The 20,161-nt window shown below is 43.6% G+C and overlaps 1 protein-coding gene across 1 annotated transcript in view; it reads left to right on the forward strand.

Moving 5' to 3' along the window:
- PITPNB (phosphatidylinositol transfer protein beta) overlaps positions 1-20,161 on the forward strand; it is a 915,448-nt gene that overhangs the window by 347,662 nt on the left and 547,625 nt on the right. The window contains exon 6 of the mRNA XM_069619364.1: positions 2,016-2,023. Coding sequence (XP_069475465.1) covers positions 2,016-2,023 — 8 coding nt within the window. The remainder of the gene's footprint in view (positions 1-2,015; positions 2,024-20,161) is intronic.

Below are 20,161 nucleotides of genomic sequence, written 5' to 3' on the forward strand. Positions count from 1 at the left end.
CCGAGGTGGGAACACAGACTAAGAAACCCCATGCCTCGCAGGGGCATCGCTCGGGAAATACCCAAGTTCTGAGGAGAAACCTGTAGACGGTTACAAGAAAAAATCTAGTGAAGAGGAGAATGTAGACTAGGTTTTAGATATGGATGGTTTATGTGGCCAAGTTAAACATGTCAGTCATGTGGGTCAGGACATTGTGGGCTTCAATCCTTTTAATTCCTCTTATGCCCAATTTATGCAATAAAATGTAGTCCATAAATAGCCCTTACTGCATTAGCCACAAAAGCGGGAGGGGATTGGCTGGGTGTACATTATGTCCATACTTTGCAGGTTATTTCGATCCATGCTATTCATTTGATATATATATATTGTAAGTTCTCTCTGTGGCCAGGGGGGGGGGGGTGTGTAAGAGAACATCTAGTCACATCATCAAAAGTTGTAAATAAATAGTAATGATTACATGACAAAAAAGGTTGTCCCATTTTGGTGACTGCAACAATATTTAATTTACTTTGTGATTACTTACATTATTTTGTTTTAATAGTTCCATGTGCACATTAAAGAAATGTATTTTCTTGCTTTACTATGTTTTTGTTGATTTACTAACAGTCAAACCTGTCGTGTTGATTTCACAAGGCTAGCATGCTGGTATAATACGTCTGTCATGCACTCAAGACCACAGGCTGTCAAAATGACATTTCCAAGTGGCTTTCCCTTAATACTGTGCGAATCACCAATTCTCTGTATGCCTTTTCAAATATTCCCAAACACGCTCCAAACCAGTGATATTTTAAGTCTGGCCAGTATCCCTCAAACCACAACCTACCGCTCCTCCTACACCATACATTGGTAAATGTGCAAAGTGTAGTTTTCAAATGTCATTCTAGAAGCTACTAGTATTCACCAAGTTAATATATCCAATTTCCACTACTCTCGATGGAATGCTTTATTATTCACACCTGGGGGGAAGCAGCAGAGGTATGGGGGCGTGCGCTCAGCTTCCCACTCAATCAGGAAGCTCTGAAGGGGGTCTCATGATAAAGCCCCTGCTCCCAGTCGGTTCGGAAGTGGGAGTTTGTCATCTTCCCCACAGGGATAACGCTAAGTGCGCCCCTGTGTGTCCCTTTATCAATTTCCACATCCCTCACCCACCCCCACCCCACCCCCTTGTCCCACACATTATCTGCATATCCAGAAAGTGAGAAGGGACTATGTGTAGTTCCCTTCTGCCTAGTCTATGGCGGCCATCTTGGTTTGTAATTTTTTTTCAATTTGGGATTGGCAAACACGCTATTATTGCTCAACTTGAAAAAGAACCCTATTAGCATCCCTGTAAACCATGCCGGAATGCTAATAGCAGTAAACCCCTCTGGGTGGGGCATTACCGGGTCTTGTAATGCCCTAGGCCTATTGTTAAGGCCCTCGCTTTGCTTGTGATTACCCGGGGGCATTACCTGACCCAGTACGGCACCCACTTGTCAGGATTTATTTCTCAAATAAGATTTCAAGTGTATGAAAGGGCGCTCAAAAATTGCTTTGGAAGATATTGCAAATGAATGTGTTCATAAGTCAAAGTGAAGTTAATCATATCTGCAGAATGACCTGTCTGTGTGTATCTATTTAGAATCATTTTTCATATTTAGTTTCGATTTTTCATGTTACCACAAAATATTTTTTTAAAAGGCGCGTATATCTGATTGCATTGGTAATACTAATTGTCTTCTGGCTCAACTGTATGAAAGGAGTTCCATGAGGTACTTTCTAAAGTGGATTGTTAAAACATTTTGCTTACGACTTGAGTAGTTTATCTCATGTGGCTAATGATATAAGATGGACACAATTCCTAGGTATCGGACATATTTCACCATGTGTGCAGAATTTCAGGTTAATAGATACAATTTAAAGTAATGTATCATGTAAACTGTTGGAATGGTTGTTTGATGAGCAATTTACTTGTATGCTTTCAAATAGTATTAATTCTTTTTTTTTCTTTTTTTTCCCCCTTGTTTGTATTGAAGTTGTAACGGTAAGTAGATCAGTGTGATTTGCATTATTTCATGGTATTTTCATTTATGTGTACTTCACTGCTACTTTTTATTGCCCTGGCTAATTCGTTCTTTTGTATAAGGTTAGGAATAATTCTTAATACTCTTATTTTAACCATCTTTTTTGTTCAAGCAGTTTTCTGTAATGTGCACATTGTACTAGGCAATGGTGCATATATTAGGGTGCTGACAATAATAAGGTAACAAACATCCAGCTGTTACTAATCCTTCTGCCTTCCTTCTTCCTAGCCGGTATCCCCAGTTGTGTTCTGTCCTCTGCCATGTTGATAGGTCTTGTTAAATCCTGGCAGCAGTCCTGGTACTGTGCTTCCATTTCTCTGACTCCCCTATTCTGAAGTCTCCTGTGGTTTATTTACCTCACAGCGACTCTTATTGCCACCCACCCTCCACTGCCTTTCTCCTCCTTATCCAAACCCTTTCCAGATTCTCAAAGGGTGTACCCGCGTAGCTCACACCCAATGTGCTTTCTCTGCAATGATATAGAATTTAGGAAAAAGTGTGCTTGAGCAAGGGAAATTGATGAGGGGAAATATGACGGGCAATCTGGGAGGGGTGCATCCAAAGTGGGCTTGGGTGGTTTGAATCCTAACCATAACCTGGTGTTAAATAAACTCTTCAGTTAAAGGATGAATTAAGTTTGCCCATAGAAGTATAAACGCTGTATTGGGCACAAAATATCAGATGAAGAGTTTGTTGCATTCTGGTTTGTTCTGCAGTAAGCACCTAGAACCATAAACTACTTTTGACTGATTTGTTTTTCATCCGCCAATGGTCATGGGCCTATTTCTTCACAATGTTAAAATGAACCTTCATTTATAAACTTATGTTGAGTTCTTGGAATCATTTTTACACATTTTGTGTACTCACATATTCAAATAAAAACATTAGTTTGCACAGCAATTCAAAAATCTGTTTACACACAATTCATTGTTAATTTTCAAATATGCAATTTATTATAAAAAGTGATTCAGTCAACAACTTCCAAACTTCCAATGAGTGTTATTTACTTAGTATTGAAATTCTTCTAGCCATTTTTATTCAAGCACAGTATAGTGTGACAGATGGCCTGAATAATCTACAAAGTCTTGAGAAAGTTTCAAGGGTTTTATTAACAAAATTACACGGGTATGTACGGTTGTTGAACAGAAGGTTAGAATAGGCAAATAGAAAGAGGCACCCTCTCTCTCACCGCCTCACCGCCTGCAGGGTTCCTTCTCTAGCACAGGCGCCCAATGCTATTGCTCAGTAACCCCAATTGCCTCATACTGATCTAAAATACAGATGGCTTCCCCGAGGGCAGGCTAACTTCCTCAGGGATCTTCTACCTAACACTAAACTAGCGATGATTAGTGCTAATGGGTGGGGTGGGGGGTATGTGTGCCTTCTGACTTTTAGGCCCTGTCTTCTTGCTACCCCCTTTGCCCCAACTTCTTCCTTCCATCCAACTCCACCCACATGCTCTACTCCTAAGTCCTTTTCCTCTGTCTCTGATGTTTCTCTCTCCTCCTGCCTTCACCCCTGGATGTTAACTCTCCACCTCCTCCCACTGTAATACCTGTAATACTACCACTCTTCCTCCTACCACCTTCTCCACCGTAATACTCTTACTCCTACACTCTACCACTAAAATCTCCTTTTCACGATATGACTACTCTATCGGCTCTTCATCTTCTCCTTTCACTATGGTTCTCACCACTGCTACTACATTACCCTCTACATGCTACCACTACTCTTCTCTCCCTGCCACCCCTCTCTCACTACTGTTACTCTTGCCACCAAAAAGGACTATAGTGCCCTGCTCACCTTTCTACTGCACCCACTCTCACCTCTCTCGCCCCCTCCCCACTTTTTTATTAAAACTTATTTTTTGTACCCCACCTCTACAGCCATCTCCACACTTGCTCGCCCTTCACGAACTACTACTACCACACTACTCTACTGCTATCTCCCACACTGGCACTATCTCTCTCCCTCGCACACCTTCAGTACACCCCCTCTCCAATTTCTATACTACAATACACTACACACCACTGAGACCACTCTCTCAAATACCTCACGTTTTCAAAATCCAACACTCCGCTCCGCTCTTCCATCCTGGCTCCACCTGCTCTCTTGGTCCCCTCCACCTATGACCACACCCATGCAAACCATAATCTGCTGCTGCCTGCTTTCATACTGTGAGGCTAGTGCTTTAGTGACGTCCTTCCCCTCTCCATTTGCTGCAGTGCCTCAACTGACCCCTTGCACCAGTCAGTGCCTGCCTTTCCCTAGAAGGTGGGCTACACAGCTGAGAAAGCTTATAAACCCCTCCAAGCCCCTCCCGCTTTTCCTTGACTTTGTTTACAACAGTCTCTGGGGTTCCTCTGTCGTGTTTTATGGCTGGAACTTTGTTTTTCTGTTGGCATGGTGAGCTGCCTGCTCATCTGCAGTGTTGGGCGCTGTTGGGTTGTGATGTCTGCTCAAAGTCTGCATGAATGGCTGCATTTCAGGTTTTGCGGTTGTTGGGCTCCAGTCCTGCTTCTCATGGCTGCCCGCAAGGGGATTCTGGGAGTTGTGGTTCTGAAACTGAAAAGAAAGATGGCCAGCAACTGTTTTGGGGGGGGGGGTGCTTTCAGGCACAGAGTTGTATCAGGGTTGACATTTCCTGCCCATGGGGGAGAATGTTCAGGGACTAGGATCCCCCAATTTCCCCTTCATCTGTCTGAGGCAGGGCTAGTTCTGACTTTTGCGTTAATAAGCTTACCTCCCCAGGCTGAGAAGGGTGTCTCTCCCACATTTGACAGGGTCATAACCCTGACCCTGTCACACTAGCATCACAATGTAATCATTAGCTGTCATTCATGGTAAGCTGCATGTTCAATGACACTTTATTGAAACATAGTCATTTTGTGGACATAGTCAAAAGGAACCTTTGTCCTTCAAGCCTTCATTTCGCGTACATAAGCAAAATTGTACTTGTACATACATTTTATAAAAACACATATGTATTCTATTGTCAAAGAGGTGCTCTTCAAATAATTGAATCTTTTCCAATTGGTTCTCTCAAAAAATCCTTTTCAAAATTCTGAAATGAATTAGTTTAAAAAAACAGTGTCAGTTTGTTCAGACAGCACCCAGTGGCATTAATCTGAATCGGTAGCTAAACTCTGTTAAGCTAGCATGTGCTATAGCATACGGTTTCAAGCTCAGTTAAGTATCCAACATAAGCTAACCAGCACCCTTTTCCCCCAATGATGCGATGCAGGATCACCTTTCTGCTGTCTGAGACTTCACTCGTATCAAGTTCAGTCAGCTCCTTTATATCATTCTAGGAATCTCTGACTACCACCTGACTGAAGTTATCCTATCGGGGAATCTTCCACATGATCTGTCATAAACGGCTCACGAGTTGTCATATTGTCTTGAAAATTGTATTAATACTGTTCCATTACTGGCCAATCTATCCAATCTAAACAAGTTTACATCAAGAGGGACATCAAGGGGACCCTCAATGATGGAGCTTGTGCTGTGCACTCTTATCTGATTCAGAGGTTTTTGGGACGGAATTGATTTCAAGATGTCCACTGTTTTGTGTGGTCAAAGTGCACGCTAACAAAAAGGTATGTATTTTTGTATTTATAAATGTATATGGCGCATATCCCCGAGAGAGGGACCGGGCAAAACAATATTGTATCTGGGTGCAGATGGAAGAAAAAAGCAGACAAAATAAAGGCCAGTTATTAGCAAAGGCTTTTTAGATGAAGAGATGGGTTTTTAGTTTTTTCCTAAACTTAGTCTTTGTGTTACGCAGTTCAATTAGTGAAGGATGATTTAATATATCGGTGGAACAAGCTAGTTGTTCCGGTTGTCTGAGGAAAAGGCTGATTACCATTGCCCATCAAGGTCATATTGGAACGTACAAAACCAAGGAGATGATAAAGGCTGACTATTGGTGGCCAGGTCTCGACCGCAAAGTTGAAAGGGCAGTTGCAGGGTGTGTGGACTGTGTCAAATCGGGAAAGAATTTATCAGCTGTGGTCCAGCCGCTGAGGGAAATGAAAGGACCAAAAGGAGTCTGGCAGGATCTTGCAATGGATGTTCGGGGGCCAGTAGATATGGGCAAGGGCCGAGGTAGATTTGTGTTTGCATTAGTGGACATGTTTTCACGATGGACGGAGTTTAAGGTGATGAAGGAAGGAAAAGGGTGTTGAACTATAAACAAGACTATGTATATTATTGAAATCTTTTGTGGAATGAAAACCTTGGACACATAAAAAAAATGCATCCGTGTCCACATTCATCAATGCATACATGTATACTTTTATGGCTTCCATTTTAGAAAAAAAGAAAGTTCATATATGTTGTTACACTGTCTTAATTATATTGATAGCAACCAATTTGTATACACAAACCTTTTTGTTTAATTATAGAGGGGAAGATGTTGTGATGTTTAACACACCATGTATTCTTTTATATAGTTAATCCTGATGTACATATGTTCTGTAACCTTGACTACACCTTCGTGTATGAATCCAGAATGTCAGTTGGAATCATACACGAAGATGTCTGATTGAAGAAGGTTGGCCTCCCGTGGGCTCCTCCCAATAAACTCACAAGTCATATCATTACTACATTGTATTATGACTTATTTATGAACAAAGACTTTCTAACAATTGGCAACTAGGACTCTTTAGGGAGGGAGCCCCCAGATGCAGTACAGCACAAGTTTCCTGGAATTAATTAACTGAATCAGAGAAGTTGGTGAAGCGGCCAAACCCACAGAAAAAGGAGAGCGACTTCAAAAGGCAAGTGGGGATGTTGAGCGGTGAAAATCGCATGCTTAAATAGCAAAGAAAAGTAACTTAGAAGTGCTCACAGTCGGCATCATATGAAAACTGCGTGAGGCTGTGGCGCCAACCGCATCGAAACATTAGAAGAAAGCACATTCTTGCATGCTTTGCATGCCGCCATTTTAGGAAGTGAATGTTGCCATAACTACAGTAAACCATACGCGGTGAGCCCGTTGTAATACGCGTACGCTATGAAAAGGCGTACAGGACAATTACACCAGCCCTGCTGCTTGTGGTCATGAGTGTAACAGTAGAAAGTACAAACATTCAGGCGAGATCAGCAGGCGATTTAATTGAAATACTTTGAATGGGTGTAGTGCTGGATGCCGCCAAATGCAGACTATGAGCTGACTTTAAATTTATACTCAAAAGGATTGAATACACTAAATATTTAATGGCACAGAATTGGATTTGAAAGCATATATTAAGTATCTGTTAATGCAAGTTGAAAGCAAATGAACTAGAAGAATAAATACACAGTGGAAAGTTTCGGTGTAACAAAGGCATAAATAAAACCATACTCACAGAGAGAAACTATTGCAGCAATCATACACAAATGTTGTAATGTACAATAAAGTCTACAGTATAAAACGTTGTGACAGTGATCTATAAAAGAAAATAATACTGAGGTATTGAGACTTTGGGTCAGTAGGTGTACATGATGCAGAACATAGCGGCCCCAGTTAAGTTTTTGGCACTACCTGGGAACCCAGCATGTCCTTGGGAGCAATGGCAGGACAATTTCCAGGTATTCCTGAGGGCAATAGGAGGATCCAAGTTTAATGAAGACTTGAAGGAAGCTACGCTCCTCAACTGTATAGGTACAGAAGCACTCAGGATTTTCAGAACCTTGACCAATTTGGATAGTACAGAGGAAGGCTCAGGAGAATCTTCAAGTGGGGCCAGGAAATATGATACAGCAATTGCTAAACTGAATAAACATTTTGGGAATAAAACCAATATTGTTTTAGAACGTTATAGATTCTTTTCGAGAAAACAAAACAAAAGTGAAAGCATTGATGCCTATATGGCTGCTCTCAGAAGTTTGTTGGCTACGTGTGTTTTCACAGGAGTGGCGGATGAATACTTGAGGGATCAAGTCAAGTCCGATATTGATAGTGGATCGAGACAAGAAAAAGAGAATGCGTATAGAATACCTAACAAGTGTTTTAAATGTGGCTGGTATAGACATTTAAATGCAGAGAAAGACTGCCCGGCTCTATCGGCTGAATGTTATAAATGCAGACTAATAGGTCATTTTGGCAAAGTGTGTCGCAACAATAGAGGAAGAGGAAGATTTAATTCTCGATATGTGAGGAATGCTGGTCATTATCGTAGAGGAAGAGGTGCTGCCATGACAAGTATAAAAGCTTTAGAAGAAGTTGGTGGCCCAAGTAGTCTTTTGGCAATTTCAGATAAATTTGAAGATGAAGTACAAATACTAGCTTTCACACCTAACGAAGGCAGTCTGGGTCCATGGGTGCCAATGGAAATGAATGGAATAACATTACAAGTTATGGTGGATACAGGCTCTCCATATACCATGGTGGATGTAGAAACATATGTGAATGTTCTAAAAGAAAATGGAGGATTTGCAATTGACGAAAATAAGGGCGACTGGTTATGGAAAGACACCGATCAATATTATTGGCTATGCGTGGGTACACTTGAATTTTGGGGGAAGGAAGACATACTGCAGATTGTATGTTGCTGAAAATGGATTTTCTATAGTCGGATGGTGGGAACAAGAGTCATTGAAGATCAGGATACATCCAGGTGAAAATGTGCCCATTCTTTGTATCAATGAAAACAGTTGCAGCACATCGGAAAATCTAGCCAAGAGTTTTCCTAAAGTCTTCAATTATCAAATTGGAATCCTCAAGGGATTCAAACATCGCATCATACTCAAGAGGGGAGCAAATCCGGTAGTACACAAAGTGAGAAACATAGCATTTGGCAGCAGAGAAGCATTAAAGAGTGAATTGGAGGAATTGTGCATGCAAGACATCATTGAACCTATTGAAAGCTCTGAGTGGTTATCCCCTATTGTAATTGTTAAAAAGCCTGATGGATCAATCAGAATGTATGTCAACCTAAGAGATCTGAATGCTAACATCTGGGTGGACCGTCACCCTCTACCAAACATAGGAGAAATGTTGACCACGATGAAGCCAGCGAAATACTTCCCAACACTAGTTCTATCATCAGCATATCACCAAGTTGTGTTAGACGAGGAATCTAGGCATTTAAGATAGTTTATAATGGTATTGGGAGCATTCAGATATAAAAGAATACCTTTTGGATTGGCTTCGGCAGCCGCTGTGTTTCAAAGACTAATGCATCATTTGTTTGACGGTCTCCAAGGAGTGCATTATTTCCTGGATGACATTTTGATATTGCAATGTCTGAAGAGGAGCATAATGCAAAGTTGTTAGGTGTGCTGCAAGTTATTCAGCAAAAAGGCATGACACTTAAGATTGAGAAGTGCAAGATAAAGAGGAATGAAGTGACTTACTTGGGTCATCGCATAAATGCAGATGGTATAAAGCCTAAAGAATCATTGGTTGACACCATTCTTAAGATTCCTGATCCCATCAATAAAGATCAACTTCGAAGTTTTTTAGGGTTGACAGAATATTATTCAAAATTTGTGGATCATTACTCTGATAGAACTAAACAGATGAGAAACCTCATGTGCAAAGGTGTAAAGTTTAATTGGTCTGAAGGGTGCAAAGAGGAGTTTGGAATGATCAAGTCATTAATCAACAAAGCACCAGCACTCAAAATGTTCGACTCAAGTACAAAAACAAGGATATTGGTGGATGCCAGTAACATAGGCCTAGGGGGTGTCTTAGAGCAAGTACAAGGAGGTGAAGTAGTTCCCATTGCTTTTGCCTCCAGAACATTGATATGGGCTGAAAAAAATTATTCGACCATTGAGAAGGAGGCTCTGGGAGTCAAATGGATCTTAGAACACTTCTAAGGACTAATTTGGGGCATACCTGTTGATATCAAGATGGATCACAAGCCACTTATACATGTTTTGCACTCAAAGAATCCTCACATGACATCCCCGCGCATAAGGAGTGGACGTTGATTATCATGCAGTACAATGTCAATATAAAATACACTCCTGGGAGAACAAATGTAGTGGCAGATTGTTTTTCTCGTCTACCATGTGACAGTAACACAAATGAGGGTGAGGACAAGGAAGAACTAACAGATGATCAAAACATGGAATGTATAATTGCACATGTGCATCCATGTTTTTCAAAAGATGAATGGATTGAAGCTAGAGAACAGGACCCTGAACAAAGAATGTTGAGAAAAGCTATTGAGAATGGCTGGAAAGATATTGAGGAGAATATCAAATCCTGGGAAAAATTAAAAGATGAATTGACAAGTGACAATGCGTGTATTTATAAAGGAGATCGGATAATATCTCCAGCAAGCATGAGGGAGAGAATTATGAACATTGCACATGAAGGTAGAAATCTAACGAAAAGAAGAGTGAGAGAAGCTTACTGGTGGCCCAACATGTGGGGTGAATTGGAGACTCTAGTTAGAGATTGTACTGCGTGTGCAGTAAGTGATAAAGGCAAATCAACACGTATCACACCATTGCAACCAGTGGAAGTTCCCAGTACAGTTTGGACGAAACTTGCAATTGATATAGCTGGACTGTATGAAACCTTAGGACCACAAAAAGTTTACTTTATTGTATTAGTTGACTATACATCCAAATGGGTGGAATGTGGAATAATTTAAGAATCAATATCAACTATGAAAGTAATTAAGTTTTTAGAAGAAATCTTTAACAGGGAAGGTGAGCCGCAGGAATTAATATCTGACAATGGAGCTCAATTTATGTCACAAGAAATTCAAACATTTTTGAAGGAGAGCCATTAAGCATAATACTACAGCCTTATACCATCCCATCCCATGGGGAATGGATTAGTAGAAAGAATGAATCGTTTCATAAAGGGCATTATTCAGTTAGCCATTATTAACAATTTACCGTGGAAAGAGACACTCAAGGAAACACTCAACACGTATAAAGTTACCACGCATTCTGTAACTGAGGAGGAACCATTTACCTTAATGAGAGGAAGGATTGCTACAAACAGACTTAGACCTGCCTGGATAACAAAAAGGAGGAACAAGGAAATAAATTTGCAAGAAATTGTCAACAAAGTAAAAATAAAACAAGAAGAATATAAAAATTATTATGATAAACAAAAGCATGTTCAAGAGAGTAAAATTGAGAAAGGTGACTGGGTTAGAGTGAAAGAACCCAAACGTGTGATGAAAGGAGAATCTAGATTTCGCCCTCCTCAAAGAGTAATAGAGTGTTTTAAAAAGTCTGTAATTCTAGAAGATGGAAAGAAATGGTTGTGTGATGATGTAATCTTAGCAAAGGAGGAGGAGGTATTGAGAAATGAAAGAGAACAAAATATAAATGGAGATGTTTAAAGACAAGGCTAATGACTCAAGATTTATGAACAATGAGAAGTCAAAAAATAGAGAACCACATGAGAAAACAATGGAGGATATCCATTCATCCTCAAGATCCAGGAAAAGGGTGTTGAACTATAAACAAGACTATGTATATTATTGAAATCTTTTGTGAACACACAAAAAAAAAATCATCCGTGTCCACATTCATCAATGTATCCTTTTATGGTTTCCATTTTAGAAAAAAAAAAGTTCACATATTTTGTTACACTGTTTTAAATTTATTGATAGCAACCAATTTGTATACACAAACCTTTTTGTTTAATTATAGAGGGGAAGATGTTGTGATGTTTAACACACCATGTATTCTTGTATATAGTTAATCAATCCTGATGTACATATGTTCTGCAACCTTGACTACACCTTTGTGTATGATTCCAGAATGTCAGTTGGAATCATACACGAAGATGTCTGATTGAAGAAGGTTGGCCTCCCGGGGGCTCCTCCCAATAAACTCACAAGTCATATCATTACTACATTGTATTATTACTTATTTATTAACAAAGGCTTCCTAACAAGGGACATCAAGGGGACCCTCAAGGATGGACCTTGTGCTGTGCACTCTTATCTGATTCAGAGGTTTTTGGGACGGGAATTGATTTCACGTTGTCCACTGTTTTGTGTGGTCAAAGTGCATGCGAACAAAAAGGTATGTATTTTTGTATTTATGAATGTATATGGCGCATACCCCCGAGAGAGGGACCGGGCAAAACAATATTGCATCTGGGCGCAGATGGAAGAAAAAAGCAGACAAAATAAAGGCCAGTTATTAGCTACGGCTTTTTAGATGAAGAGATGGGTTTAGTTTTTTCCTAAACTTAGAGTCTGTGTTACGCAGTTCAATTAGTAGGGCATTCCAAGCTCTTGGTCCTGCATAAGAAAAGCATTGGTCACCCCATGTGACCGAATTTGAATGGGGAACCCCCAGGAGCTGTTGTTTGGAGGAACTCAAGCAAGGTAATGTCTTGCTGGTAGCCGTTTACTCCATAGAAAGTGTACTGGAGCAAATGTTCATTTGAAGTCGGCTGCTAGACATTGTCTGATTGTCAGCTATTTTGTTTTTCAGAACGTGCGCTTTATAACAAATACTTTATAACTTATAAACATGTGTTACTTGGCTTTATTTGCACATATCATGTATGGTTGCATTCATAGATGACAGAAACATGAATGTGACAATGGCTTCTCCTGCTTTACATAAAACATGTTTGTTTCATAAAAATATGTAAAATATGAATGTAAAGTCTTTTTTCACTGTGGGCACAAGTGACAAGTTCATACATAAAGTATATGCAGTTTTAAAACCAATTTCAGCGTACTGCTGAATTCATTTGATGTGATCTTGAAATTACCAGATTCTAGCATTAACTGCACGAATACCTCATAAAAAAAATGCCTCCACACTTCAGTTGTTACAATGCAGCATGTTATACACATTGATTCAGAAAGTCGAACAATCTGGATTTAGAGAATATGTGCATTATTTCCTAAGCACATTGTATGTATGCTCAAGGCTTTTTATGGCAGCAATACATTATCTTACAGCAGATTGCATGGACTCTCTTAAAGAAAGAGTGAAAACATTGACACACTGTACTTTACTTCAGAATCAGAGTAAATAAGCATTTTAAGTTTACATGCTTAGCTGGATCTGTCCTGGAAGGCAGAAACAATATTAAGCCAATAGTAAAGTGCCTTATTTTCATGTTCTGCTCGTTTAAATGCCATGCAAGGGGCTGTGAAGTCAGGATGAGAATGTTTGCCATGCCAGGGCTTTAATGTCACGATCTGAAAGGTTTTAGGATGTTTCTCAACTAATCGCTTTACATGCTTTTATTAGAACTAGCACACACCCGTGACTGTTTCAGGTCTGTGAAGTTCAGCAGTTGCAGCTTTGTATTTTAATACACTTCTTGTACTGACTTACTCTTTTTCTCGAAACAGTTTTGCTTTAGATGCCTTAGGCTTCATCATTTTGAACTGCTTGCCTTGCTCTGGAAAATAGAGGATTTAAACAGTAGAATCTTAGATTGTTTTTTTTCATAGACCTGTGCCACCCTGATTCTTTGATGTTTTGTACTATTGATTAGTCTTTTACCTACTCTTTTGTATAGGGCCTTACAAGCAGATGATGCTTGCTCTCACCTACACCAGGAATGAAACCCAAATAATGTCACCCCACATCTTGCCACACTACCATACTTATGTTTTCCCACCAGTCCTTTTCCTAATTCTATAATGGCCATTTCCAGTAGCCTCGTTTTTCCTCGCTGAATTGTCGGTCATTCCGAAACAAAGCGTCTAGCAAGATTTCTCTCACCCGAGTACCACTGCAACAAATTGCACCATTGCTGGCCGACAAAAGCTCACATACATCTAGGCTAGGACGTTTCAGCAATGGACTCCCATGTCTGTTACCAGAAAAGCTTCGAATGGTCCTGACCACCTCACCAACAGGCAATGCTTTCGCTGATGCGTTTTCACATAAAAGCAGCTGCTGGGCTGAAAAAGGATGACACTAGCCTCCCTAGATTCCTATGGCCATGCGTGAGAAGGCCATTCAGTTCTGTTTTGTCTTGGAATTCTGGGACTTTTACTAAATTTCAAGTTGGGAAAGAAAAAATTACAATTTCCAGAACCCAAATGGGAAAATAACAGGACTTTATGGTCTTCTTGTGCATGGGCATGTGTAACTTTAGAGCTCTGAATAACTGAAATTGGGCCAGCAAACTGTGATGGACTTGGCCACAGAATATGTCACTCGATTATTGGCAATACCTACAGCTCACACAGTTTCATATGACAGTGGACCGTTTTGGAAAAAATGCTTAGTTGCTGAAAAATGTGCCCGCACAATTTTTAGCTATGCTATATTTTTCTTATTTATTTTGCATTTAATGAAAGGACCTTCTTAGGCTACTGTCGTTAATGCATGTAGAGGCATAATTTACCCTTCTGTAATATTATGTTCATGTTTAAAAAGGAGGGGCACAGGGAGTAACCTCTCCTGTAACTTGAAGCCGAGGCTGATTTAGGCACTCAAACTTCCAGTGTCCCTTCTGCTTACAATAGTGACACGTAGTGTTACTCATCACAAAGCCACTCTGATTGTTTTGTTGGTCGGAATCGCTGTAAAGACCGGAGGGGGGGGTCTGCACTTCCACTCTCTATATGGTAGAGGGGAGGGGAGGCACAGAGACCCCTGCCAAGATTCTCTATTATGGTAACGTAGTCGAGCAATCAAGGCCTAGCTTCTCAGGAGGTGATGCGAGCTGGTTCTTAAGTACAGTGTAGTCCCCATGCACCCACAAAGGAATGTCCACACACTGTATCGGTTAAAACACAGTCTTTATATAATTAATATTCAAGGTCATATACACAATCACAATAACTCACTTTGTACTCCGAAAATCATATGTACAATTCTAAAGTGGTACCACTAATGTTATTAGATCTCCTTAAAGTGCATACGGTCAGAATGACACACAGATCAAAATAAAGAGGAAACCAGCAGTAGAGAGAGGAAGGGAAAGCAAGATGGTTGAGCAATAGGCAGAATACTGGTAACTACCGTTAAACACAGCTCTGTGTAAAGATCCCCCCCCACCTGGACAACCTGTAGGAGAAAGATACAAGCCCAGTCCATATATTGTTCCCACTAGACTTTCCAATAGTTCTGCATCCCCAAAGTACCTTGGCGTTGTAGCGTTCCTTGTCGGGGTAATCGACAACCCTTCTTGAGTGTCCTCCCTTTCAGGCAGGAGTCACGGGTCGTCAAACGTCCGACGGAGAACAGGTCGCGCTACGACGGTGAAGTGGCCGCTTCGTTCCTAGCAGTGCACGTTGACGGGGAAGCGTAAATGTCCTGCAAGGAAGAGGCGTGCGTGGCACCTCAGTGTCAATAGTTCTGGACCGCAAAGAGTTTGAAGAACTGTGGCCAAGCAACGGCGTTGAGTCGTCAGCATCTCTGTGGTCTGTGGGTGGCGGGAAACCCACCGGTGGATGCTCCTTGGCGCGTCAATGGTCAGGCCTTCTCCAGCTGGATTAAGCGGCGACGATGCGGACGAGAGCGTCCTTGGATCAATGAAGTTCTTAGGAAACGGGAGCACGGCGGCGCCAGTCGTCGACAGTGGCGGACAACAGTCCAGGGGGCTTGTCCTTGGAGTGCTGCAGAAGTCCCCGTATCGGGTCGGCAGCCTGTCGAATGTCTGTCTACCAGGGAGCTTAAGCAAAGATCAGCTGTGCACGATGGTCCCTCGTAGCTCTGGAAGAGGGCGCCTTACCAGGTCCTCTCTGGGTCAGTTCTTGAAGCACAGTAGCTTTCAGATTGCGAAGGAGACCAACAGCAATTCTTCTCGACCAGCAGGGCTTCAGGATCAAGCTTCAGTTACTCCTAGTAGTGGACTTCAGCTTCTGAACACGATTCCTAGCAGTGAGAGGTCCCCAGATATACTGTTGATCTCCCATTCATTCCGCTGGGTCACACTCAAGCATCCAATCACGACTACGGGCATTCATGCAGGCAGGCAGCCAATCACGCACATGAGGTATTCAGGCCATTCACTTCTCTGCAGACACTCACAACAAGTTATGTGTATTGGGACAAGTACCGAGTCATTCAACACTCCAAGCTGCATTCATACCGGTTTCGGGCAGGGCTGTCTCAACCATTGTGTCAAACACCAGATACTAGACAGCCACAACATAGAATGTATATTCGTCGCACACTCCATTCACCCAGGTCCCACCCACAGGCGTACCCACAACATACGGTCGTTGAGAAGGCTCCAGCCAGTCTAGTCGGCACTTCCCCACACTACCATATGCGGAACTTCCACCCAACAGCCAGTCGGGGGGGAAGGGACAGAGGCAGGGCTTCCCGGGACTTCGGGAAGATCAAGGTAACAGGTGATGGAAGTCAAGAGGCCATGGGGGCCATTTTGTCTCCATCAGGAATCTACCGATTCCAATGACGGGGCCGGGGCATCCCAAAATGGAGGACGCTCAGGGCACTAGTCATTTCAGCACAGAGCTGCCACCAGCCCGTACCCTGCTCTGTGGGTCACACACAGGTGCCCAAAAACATACACTAGGGGCACAGGGTTGTACCCCTACCCATGGGTGCCATAAGGGTATCCCACGGGTCTGTTCACTAAACCAAAAGAGAGAGAGCTGCACCGCCAGGAGTCCCACATGAACTCCTGCGTGGAAAACATGATAGAACACATGATAAAAAGCAGTAAAGAACAAGGATACAGAGGCCCTGTCCCTCCGATGCATTTCCAGCATCACAGTCGCCCCCCAGACTGAGGTGGAGGGTGCCTAATCTCCCACGGGATAGACACCTTCATCCAGACGGTCAGCATACCTTCTGGAAAGGCCATCTGCATTATCGTGACTCTTCCCTGGTCTGTGCTCAATGGTAAAGTCTAGTCCTTGCAGACTAATGGACCACCTGAGCAGTTTCGGGTTTTCACCCTTCATCTGCATAAGCCACTTCAGGGGCTTATGATCGGTTTGGACCTTGAAGGTAGACCCGGTAAGGTAGGGTCTAACACGCCTAAGGCTCCAAACAATACTAAAACATTCCTTTTCAACAGTAACCCACCTAAATTCCCTACCCTTAAATTGTCTACTGATGAATATGATTGGATGTTCTCTTCCTTTGTCATCTAACTGGGACAAGACCGCTCCAATTCCGGTGTTGCAGGCGTCAGTTTGAACAATAAAGTGCTTGCTGTAATCAGGCGCGCACAACACGGGTGCCCTACACAGACTTCCTTTCAAGCCATCAAAGGCCCTCGGATAGTCTTCACTCCTATTAACCTTCCTAGGTTGTTTGGGCGAAGTCAACACTGTCAGGGGTGCAGCTATGGTTCCATAGTCTGCCATGAAATTGCGAAAATACCCAGTGAGGCCCAAAAAGGCTCTCACCTGGGTTTGAGTAGTGGGAGTCTCCCAGTCATGTACATCCTGTACTTTACTGGGGAGAGGTTGGATTTGACCCCCTCCTACCTCATGACCAAGATAGGTGACTTTCCCCTGAGCTACCTGGCACTTGGTGGCCTTGATAGTGAGGTTAGCCCTTTTTAACGCCTGCAACACTTTATCCAGATGAGTCAAATGCTCTTCCCAGGTGGAACTGTAGACGGCAATGTCGTCTAAGTAAGCCACACAAAAGGCTTCCAGCCCACTGAGACCATGATTGACTAATCTCTGGAAAGTGGCAGGGGCGTTTTTCAGCCCGAAAGGCATGACTCTAAACTGGTAGAGTCCCTCTGGTGTTGAGAACGCCGTCTTTTCCTTGGCATGGTCCGTCAGAGCTATTTGCCAATAGCCTGAGGTAAGGTCAAAGGTGCTCACAAATTTGGCAGCACCTGTGGTGTCCACGAGCTCATCAGCCCGGGGCAAAGGGTGCGCGTCACTTTTGGTGACGGCATTGACTCCTCAGTAGTCCACACAGAACCTCCAATCCTTGGTACCTGCCTGGGAACTTGCCTTGGGGACAAGGACCACGGGACTGGACCCAGGGACTGGTTGAAGGTTCAATAACACCCAGATCAAACATCTTGGCGACCTCAGCCTGGATGTGGTTCTTGACGGTATCTGACATACCGTAGCACCTGCTTTTGACAGGCACACTGTCACCAGTGTCAATCTAGTGCCTACACGACAGTGTAAGGACTGGTGTCAGTGAAAACAGAGAGGCGTACTGCCGGCGCAAAGCCCGGCAGGCCTTCTGCTGCTCTGTCGTCAGATCGGGAGAGAGATGCACTCTCTCCACTGAGCCATCCTGAGGAATGCTATGCAGCAAATCAGGGAGGGGCTCTCTCTCATCTTCTTGCCCTGAAGCTAGCAAGAGACATGAGACTTCGGCCCGCCTGTGGAAAGGCTTGAGCCTGTTAACATGGAATATCTGAGGGGCTACTCCAGAGGCTCCCATGTCAACCAGATAATTGACCTCGCCTATCTTGGATATTATCCTGAAGGGTCCAGTCCATTTATCCGCCAAAGCCTGAGGCTTGGTAGGGTCCATCACAAGGACCTCCTGTCCCGGAGTCCAATCCACTTGCGATGCTTTAAGGTCATGCCAGTACTTATTCAATTCCTGGCTGGCCTTAAGATTCGCTGTTGCCTGACCCATCATCTGTGTCATCCTCCGTCTGAGGCCTAACACATAGTCCCCCACTTGCTTGGCGGGACCTGGAGGGGTGGCCTCCCAACCTTCTCGGATCAAGGCGAGGGGCCCCCTCACGGGATGTCCAAAGAGTAACTCAAAGGGGCTGAAACCAACACCCTCTTGAGGTACCTCTCTTTAGGCAAACAGCAGGCATAGCAGGAGAAGATCCCACTTCTTCCTGAGGGGCTCTTCCAAAGCGCCTAACATGCCCTTGAGAGTTTTGTTAAATCTCCCAAACAAACCGTTGGTCTGGGGTGGTAGGAGGTGGAGAACTTGTAAGTTACTCCGCATTCTTTCCACATGGTTTTCATGTAACTCAACATGAAGTTGGATCCTATATCAGAGACAACCTCCTTAGGGAATCCAACTTGGGTGAAAATGCCCAGGAGAGCCCTGGCAACCGCCTTGGCTGTAACTGTCCGAAGGGGTATAGCCTCAGGGTACCTGGTGGCATGATCTACCAAGACTAGGATGAACCGATGTCCATCCGACGTGGGAGGGTCAAGGGGACCGATGATGTTGATGCCAACCCTCTCAAACGGTGTGCCTACCACTGGCAATGGTTGCAGTGGGGCGATGACTCTGCCTCCAGTCTTGCCAGACAACTGACAGGTTGGGCAGGTCCTGCAGTGGGACTCCACTTCAACTCCCATCCGGGGCCAGTATAAATGGGCCGAGAGCCTCTGCTTAGTCTTCTTGGTACCAAGATGACCAGCCAAAGGCACCTCGTGCGCCAACTGCAGCAGGAAGGGCCTGTAAACCTGGGGTACCACCAACCTCTTGAGGGCACCAGGTTCAGACTTAGTGGGCTCACTAACAAGGAGCTCACCCTCCCAATAAATCCAAAATGTCCTAGGCACTTCTCCTTGTGCCTGGGACAGGGCCTGTGTCCTTTAGACCCTCGAGAGAGTGGCACTCTCTCTGTCCTTTACAGAAGTGTGCCCGGGAGGGTCCCCTTCAGCTAACAAGCATTGAAGGTCAAGATGATCCTCCGGGTTGAGAGTCTCTCCTACCGGAAAGTCTTCTGGCTCTTCTCCCACAGGAGTCGAGACGGGAATTACCACTGGACCCAGCCCGTCCGGAGCATGGATCCCAATGGGTGCTGTCAGAACAGCGGGAAGAGCAGGGGCTCCCTCCACAGAGGCGGCCTTCTTATTCCTCCGTTTCCTTCGTGCCTAGGGTTTCCCCGTCGGCAAAGATACCGGGCTCGCAGCCGGACCCTGTGTGACCTGCGAACGGGTGACTGCCACAGCAGCCATGGGTAGACTGTCCGTGATCATCCCCAAAACGACCAAATTGTTTCCCAACAAAATGTTCGCAGGCACGTTGTCCTGAATCAGGACTGGAAGCTTTGCGGTCTTGTCTCGAATCATAATGTTGACTAAGGCTACAGGCCATAATTTGGGAGGCCCACCAGCTAATCTGGTGGTTCTCAGAGGAGCACCTACATAGTCCTCTGGCTTGAGCAGGGTCCTGTCCACCGCTGTCATGCTTGCCCCAGTGTCTCTCAAACCAGTAGAAGGCCGGCCATTCAGGAGGACACTTTTCAAAAACCTAAGAGTGTTTTGTGGGAT

The sequence above is a fragment of the Ambystoma mexicanum genome, chromosome 10 (assembly GCF_040938575.1).
Source record: "Ambystoma mexicanum isolate Mex_15411 chromosome 10, UKY_AmexF1_1, whole genome shotgun sequence".
Lineage (NCBI taxonomy): Eukaryota > Metazoa > Chordata > Amphibia > Caudata > Ambystomatidae > Ambystoma > Ambystoma mexicanum.